We start from the raw sequence: 7,814 nt of genomic DNA on the forward strand, positions 1-7,814 counted from the left end.
GGCGCCCGTGCCAGCGCTCCCCGCGGGGCCCGTTCGCATTTACCGGTGGTTGTGGCCGGTTCACGGGCAACGGGCTGAGCTGCCGTGAGCGGCGCGGGAGCTGCTGTCTCACCGCGTTGTGAGGTGGTTCCCCTGCAAGCGAAAACGCGGTGGCAATAGTGGATGTTGCTTGATTGTGGTATGCTGTTAAAGAACCGTTTCTCCGTGYTGTTCTCCCATTAAAGTCAAATTACGATGCAAGCAAATCATTTAGCCTCGTGAGAACGGCTTGTGTTTGGCGAGGGCACGCTTTCCCTGCTTTCGCCGCAGGTGCATAGCGTTAGCGTTGCGAGACCTGGATCCCGTCAGTGCCTTGCTGCTGCGGTGAACCACGTTTTGGTTTGCAGCCCTTCTTCACAACCACCTGGGCCCGTAGAGAGTCTAAGTGGTCTTGGTGTTGTCCCCATCACAAGCTTCTCTTGCCAGGAGCTACCAAGAGCAGCAAGAGCTAACTGGCCTAGGACAAAAGGCAAATAATCATTGCATGCGTGTACCTTATGAATTGTGGTGCTCTGAAACAAAGCTTTTATCCGTTTCTTCTGTTATTCTCTGGCTTCAGTTTCYGTAACTTTGGTGTTTGTAGTATTTCTGCTCTTAATTCTGATTCAGTTTTTATTTTGCGCTCAGGGTTTTAAGTGTTTTTAAAATGCTGCGACTCTACAGTTGAAGACTTTCTTATGCTGATGTGTTCACTATGGCTGGCAGCTGAACAGGCATCAACTTAGCTGCTGTTCCTCTTGCTGATACTGAAGAGCCTAGGGATTTTGGTAAGATGGGTAGCATGACTTCTGTTAGTGTTTTCGGCATAAAAGTTTTGTCTGAAGTTCGCTGCCTCAGAAAAGAACTGTCGGGTGATTCCCAGCAAAGGGCAGTAGGATGCAGGAAAACTGCTGCGTGGGTCATGCTTCAGCACTTTAGTGACAAGATTTCTGACCTGGTAGTGTTCAAAGGTGAATCTCATTACTCWTTTTGTTCTAAGTCAGGAATATCAAATTAGAATTCACTATTGGTGTGCACTTGCTGTGTTTTTAACATTGTAACRAAACTGGCTTTGAGGAGAAAGGAGAGTAGGAAGGAAAAAAAAAAAACTTGTGTAATGTTAGGGTTTTCAAAATGTTTCTCTTGTTTCCTAAAGTCATGGAGGATAAACCTGCTGCAGACAAATTTAACCAGTTTCTTAGATGTTTTCACTTTTTAATTAATTTAGACTGATTCAAAATGAACGAACATCCTAAAAAGAGGAAAAGGAAGACTTTACATCCTTCTCGATATTCAGGTTGGTCCAGAGCTTAACTTATGCACACTTTAATAAGATTAATTTTCCTCAAAGTAATTACTTTGTTATGAGAAAGGTCCGTATGTGATAACATTTGGAAAAACAGTAACACAAAGASTGGGATAAGAGGCCTTGGCCTGAGTATGCAGAGTACCTGATCTGATCTTTTGGGATACAGTCACTTTTAGTCAGTTTTGGTCTATACTCCTTGCAAGTTGGAAAACTTGCTCAAGCTATTAAATGAAGATGATTCTACTAGCAGGCAGTGGAAGAAATTTAGTAAGAGCTTGGGGGGGGATATCGAAAATACTCGGCACTGAACTAACTGCTGCTGTTACTGTCTTCAGTAGGAGCAGAATTTTGACTGATAACAACTATATCTGATAGCTTGAACTTCATGGGCAGCAATTGAAAGTTGTAGATCATTATAGGAGTGTTATCTGGCCAGCAGAGAGTTCTTGAGCATTCTCACAGTATGAGAAGTAAAAATGTGACCAGCGAGGAGAATTTTGATGAATGTTAAATACATATGTAGCTGCATCAATTTGCTACTATAAAAACTCTCTTATTTCTTTTTGCGTCTAGATTCTTCAGGTGTAAGCAAATACATAGACAATAGTGGAATTTTTTCTGACCACTGTTATAGTGTCTGCTCTATGAAACAGCCAGATATCAAGTTTTCCGATAACAGAGGTAAGAGTTATGTTTTAGGGTGTTGGTACAATCCTTGAAGTGCATCAAACTGCTGTTCAGAAAAGTAAATAGAGAATATAAAATGTACAGCAGTTGACTTTGAGCATCAGTCTGATTTGATATGCCTTGGGCTGATGGAATGTTGTTTAATCATTATAACTGAAATACAATTTTCAAAGGAAAAAAAAAGTGACCACAAAAAGATCCTTCAGTTTTACAGTATTTAGACTGTTAGACTTCTTTAGCTAAATATTCATTAATTGAGTGATGTCAAGCCGACTGAACCAAGAATTCAGATTAAATTTACCGGTAATTTTACTAAACTGTACTTAATGAAAACAAAACATATTTTTATACAGCATCTGCTAGCTGATACCAAGTTCAGCATACTGGACAGAGCAAATATAAGGATGGATTTTTATTATGTTTTCTTCCTTTCACTCTAATAAAATTAGCAGCAGGTTTCCAGAAGTCTTGCAAAGTATTAGACTTTAAAATATGATGGCTATAAAAGAACTGACATAAGAAATATTTACATTTTTTGCCTCTTTCAAATTCTAAAGTTTCATTTAAGGCTTTTAACTTTTTCCATTTATAACCAATTGACAGGTTTTTTGCTAAAATATAGAGACAGAGTTGCTACCCTTTGGTGTCTTTTTTTTTTTTTTTTNTTTTTTTTTTTTTTTTTTACTATATGTATGGAAGTAATTTGTACAGAACATATTGTTACTATCTTTAATATAGGTTATGATGCTGTTCAGTATATAAATTTATGCAACTGGTGTAAGTAGTAAATAAGCTCTAGGGTTAAAAAAACAATGACAAGAAAATCCTTATTTTATCTTTATAGGTAGATTCCACAGTCCTGCGCAAAGTCTAGATACTGATGATGATGGGAGTCCAGTGCATGCTGGAACTTCTCAGTGGAGTGGATCACATTCAAATGTTGTGGGGATGCACTATACAGACCCCAAAAAGAAAGATAAAGGTAAATTTAAATGTGTATTTTCAGGAACATGAGACCCTCCTTAGTTGCTGGGAAGCTGGAGAATATAGATGTTGACTTTTCATGTAGTTATGTTTTCCCTTTCTACTTTGACAGAAGAGATGAAGGATTCATWGTTTACATTATTTATTTGCTAATTAAACACAAAATGTTTACTATTTTGGCTAGTGAAAAATAACAGCTTTTTACATTTGTAAGCTGATACTGCTATTTGAAAAGTTAAATATAAATCCCAGTGTTTTGCAGGGTTTTTTTTTTTGAATCTTTTATCGTCTATTTCCTCTTTCAGAAAAAGCTGCTAGTAATGGAATGTACAAGGATATATGCGATTCACCTATATTCAGTGACAGCCCTACAGAAGAAGAGAAACCCCTTGATATTCAAACTGTAGAAATTTCTACAACAGAGGTTAATGCTGTAGAAGTTCATGATATAGAAACACAAACTGTTTCACCTGAGAAGCTAGAAGCTGAAGACCTAGAGGAAATCCCTGTTGAAACCTGTAAAATCTTTGAGAAGAACCAGGCTTTGAATATCACAGCTCAACAGAAATGGCCTTTGCTGAGGGCCAACAGCAGTGGCTTATATAAGTGTGAGCTCTGTGAGTTTAATAGCAAGTACTTTTCTGATTTAAAGCAGCACATGATCCTGAAGCATAAAACATGTACAGACACTCATGTCTGTAAAGTTTGTAAAGAGAGTTTCTCCAGCAAAGTACAGCTTATTGAACATGTCAAACTACACGAGGAGGATCCATACATCTGTAAATATTGTGATTACAAAACAGTAATATTTGAGAATCTGAGTCAGCACATAGCAGACACTCACTTCAATGACCACCTTTATTGGTGTGAGCAGTGTGATATGCAGTTCTCTTCAAGCAGCGAGTTGTACCTGCACTTCCAGGAACACAGCTGTGATGAGCAGTATTTGTGTCAGTTCTGTGAGCAYGAAACGAATGATCCAGAAGATTTGCATAGCCATGTGGTGAATGAACATGCATGCCGACTGATAGAGTTAAGTGACAGCTATAATAATAAAGAGCGTGGACAGTATAGTCTCATAAACAAAATCAGCTTTGACAAATGCAAAAACTTCTTTGTATGCCAAGTGTGTGGGTTTAGGAGCAGGCTGCACACAAATGTCAACAGGCATGTGGCTATTGAACACACCAAAATATTCCCTCATGTTTGTGATGACTGTGGGAAGGGCTTTTCAGGTATGTTGGAATATTGCAAGCATTTAAGCTCTCACTTATCTGAAGGGATTTATTTGTGTCAATACTGTGAATATTCAACAGGACAGATTGAAGACCTTAAAACTCATTTGGATTTTAGGCATTCAGCAGATTTACCTCATAAATGTACTGATTGTTTAATGAGGTTTGGAAATGAAAAAGATCTTTTAAGTCACCTTCAGATACATGACACAGCGTAATTAATGCTTTTTCGCTGTAATCAATTTGTTAGAATGGGATTTATTTCCAGTCAGTCACTAAAATGGGAAATTAAATACAATTTAATAGCAATTGTACAATGGAAAATATTAATATTTTGCTCTTTTATCAACAAAACACGTATAACAACTTGGTGTTGTGAATTTTCTTACTTAGGGGTTTCCATAGGAATAATCATATTTACAGTGTGATGGATCAGATACTGGGGGGGAGGGATGGTGGGAGTAGTTGCATGTTGTAATAGCAATTCTGAAGGTCATCCTGTATTTTCATGTTTAATATGTAAGAGCAGCACTCTCAAGAGTTTAAAAAGGGACAAAGAGAAAGCCAACATCTAGTTTCATGCTTAAGTAACTGTATTTACCATAGCAGTCTCACTTGCATACTGAACTTGTTAYCCTCTGCAGCAGCAGGTCAGCGTGCTTACGTTTAGCAAATTGCACTGGCCTGCCAAAGATAAGCGTGTTCTAAAAATTCTCAGGCATGCAAGTCTCCAAATTCATTTGTCAGTCTGCATTTCCCCCCTCTCCCTTTTTTTGATAAGCTTTCAAAATTTACTTATTTTCTTRGAGTACCTATCCTACCTCATCATTCACTTCCTGTCTTTCTCTGTTTAACGTTTAATTTTGACTCCTATCTGTGGAACTACCCAGCAATACYCTAGTTCCTCATTTTCTCCCACACTTTTACTACAGACTTCCCACATTGTTGGGAACTCCCTTCAGTTATCTTCAGCCCCTATCTTTCTTTTGATGCACCAATGAGACATGTTGCCTGTGTGTAGATTGGGTCACATTTTAAGGAGCAATTGTAAGGGAATTCGTCAGGTGATTCAGCTGAGAATGTACAAAGAGCGTGATCTTCATATGTAAAATGTTTAACTTAGCTGTCACTAAAAGGATGTGTGTCACTAGCATCATTTAGAGCAAGACTATTAGTTTGTAATTATAATAATTCTGTAACTTTGTAATTAGCTTTCCACCACTGATAATTGGAGGATAGTTATTTTAATTCTGTAAATTTTAAATGATCTCCCAGGTACTGTTTTAAAGCACTGGCACAGTACATAAATTCTGTTAACTTTAATCACTTTCAAATGGTTTTGCACATCACATTGAATAGTGCTGTCTTTATAATATAATCTTTAAAAGTGAATTTTTAAGCTTCATTCAATAGCTGTATTTCTGAGTGACTGATGCTCAGGCTGAGAATAAGGATGAGATCATTTATATTGTGCTAGTTATTGGGGTGAAATTACCCCTAAGTAAGCGGTGGAGATTACATTGCTTTCTGTACTGATTGTAAATTTGTAATGTAAGATTGTCTAATGAAAGCTTTGTATAAATATAGTTCATGTATAAAACATTTCTTGAACGGTGAGATTTGGTGTTAGTAGCAGCAAGGTGCGCAAGAGTCTGCATTGAGTTTTTAAAGCTAAGGACAAAAATTGGCTTAATACAGTCAGTGTATGGAAGTTCGGTTTCTAGAGCCATTAGCATCTGTTGCTTTGCAGGTGGCAAGACCATTTTCATCATTTTAAAATGCTGGTTTACTACTAAATGTTCATGTAGTCATTGAAAAGAACAACCTGATCGTATCATGATTGTATTTTATTAATCTATTTATGGACAGTGACAATGTCTGTAGCAGAATTGCTAACTTCCTATTTTGAACAYGTTTATCCTGGCTGGCTTAATATGGTAGCAATAACACAGTTAAAAGAATTCTTGTAATTACTTTAGATATAGAAAGTTAATTTTGCTCATATTGGTGTAATTGAGAGGGGAGAACGTTTGTCCTTCTCTTGCAAGCTGCTCCTGGTGACACAGGTGGAATGGCATTGGTAAGTGCTGGAAAGCAAGCCACTTCTTGGGAKACAGACAGAAAGATAGGGCAATGCTCTGGAAGGCACAAGAGAAAGTGGGCTTAAGTGTGTCTTGTCAAGGAAGTGTGGTTTTGTAAGCCYGTGCAGCACTGTGACACAGAAAACTTGGCTGACTCCTGAATAACTTCAAGTCTGTAATTTTTGGCTTGTGTTTGTTTTTAATCTGTAAAATAGGAATTAAAAGAATATATCATAGGAATGTTATGAAGACAACTCATTTTTAACAAAAATGCGCACCCATGTGTCTCATTAGGAAATCTATTCAAGTTTGTCCAAGGTTGAATTTTATAAGTAAGGGAATAATGTTAGGGTGGKTTTTTTTGTTTTGKTTTTTTTTAAGTGTCTATCAGAAGGTAAATGGAAGTTAGCATGAACAGCTGGTCTCATTTTACCTTAGCAAGACTAGAAATAGCATATTTGCTTCCAAATGATTGCATGCTAAAACATGCAAGTATGTTAAGTAGTAGAAAAAGGTAAGTTGAGTCTGTCAAGTTGGAAGGCCAACTATTGTACACGTCAGGGACTGTTTGTTGTTCCCTACTGAAGGAGTCTACAAGGTAGCTGTGCATTAAAGAAGAGAGTTTGGTTTATTTACATGAACTGCAAAGTGAAGGGACAGTGTTCTGAGATCGCTGCATTGAGGTGAATTGAGAAGACTTGAATGCTGCCAGAGACTTACCTTGTCTTTATCCCTATAGCTTGAACAATTCTTGGTCTTGAATTAGAGAAATTACCTGTAGTAGTCAGAATGGAATTACACCAATATATTTTTTTCTATGAAAGAGTAAATAAGTAGGTCAAATTCAATTTTTTGTTGCAGTGAAACCTGCAAGGTGCACCTGTTTCAGTAACAGCTTTCAATCTGGGAAGCTTTACAGAATCACAAGACTGGCTTCAGAAATAATTTGTATTTGGTTGTCTTCAGGATTTTAAGCCTTTAGGTTAAACGTGCGTTGTGTACTTGATCTTTCTCAATCATGCTAGTTACTGAACAAGAGAACTTTTCATGTGAAAGATTCTGCTGACTTCAAAATGAAAAACCAACTATCACAGGAACTTAAAACATAGTAATTCTAGAATGATGTGTTCTCCATAATGTTTATTAAGTGCTGTAGATTTTTATTGTTGTTTGTGCTTGTGCTCAYTTTCCTATGCTCTTTCATGGTGATGTATCAAATGTATAAATTAGCAGTGCTTTTGAACTCTTTAAAGTACTTTAGCTTTTGTCATTTTAGTTAATGGCTGACTTTGATTAAACTATGGTGCTGCCAGTATTAAGGAATCCAAAGTCATGGTTCTTTTTTTTGTGTATAGTTTTTTACAAAAAATTTCAAGGGCGCAGAAGCTGTGAGCGCTCACAATCTCCAGGATGAACTGGGAGAGAGCAGACAGCTTGCAAGCAGTGCAAGATCCAGTGTAAATACAAAAGCCCTCACTGAGGCTACAGCTTTATGTTGTG

General features: G+C 37.4%; 1 protein-coding gene across 2 annotated transcripts; it reads left to right on the top strand.

Moving 5' to 3' along the window:
* The first annotated feature begins 24 nt into the window (after positions 1–24).
* On the top strand, positions 25–7,629 carry ZNF639 (zinc finger protein 639). Of its 2 annotated transcripts, XM_085301214.1 has the most exons (5): positions 25–806; positions 1,247–1,315; positions 1,901–2,008; positions 2,859–2,996; positions 3,304–7,629. In XM_085301214.1, the coding sequence occupies exons 2-5, from the start codon at positions 1,258–1,260 to the stop codon at positions 4,449–4,451; spliced, it is 1,452 nt and encodes a 483-aa protein (XP_085157340.1). In that variant the 5' UTR covers positions 25–806; positions 1,247–1,257; the 3' UTR covers positions 4,452–7,629. The 2 variants fall into 2 exon arrangements, with proteins under 2 accessions (XP_085157340.1, XP_085157341.1); XM_085301215.1 differs by lacking the exon at positions 1,247–1,315 and having other exon boundaries at positions 26–806.
* The last annotated feature ends 185 nt before the right edge of the window (positions 7,630–7,814 follow it).

This window comes from Rhea americana, unplaced genomic scaffold, assembly GCF_003343005.1.
Source record: "Rhea americana isolate MKP2758 unplaced genomic scaffold, rheAme1 scaffold_174, whole genome shotgun sequence".
NCBI classification, from domain to species: Eukaryota; Metazoa; Chordata; class Aves; order Rheiformes; family Rheidae; genus Rhea; species Rhea americana.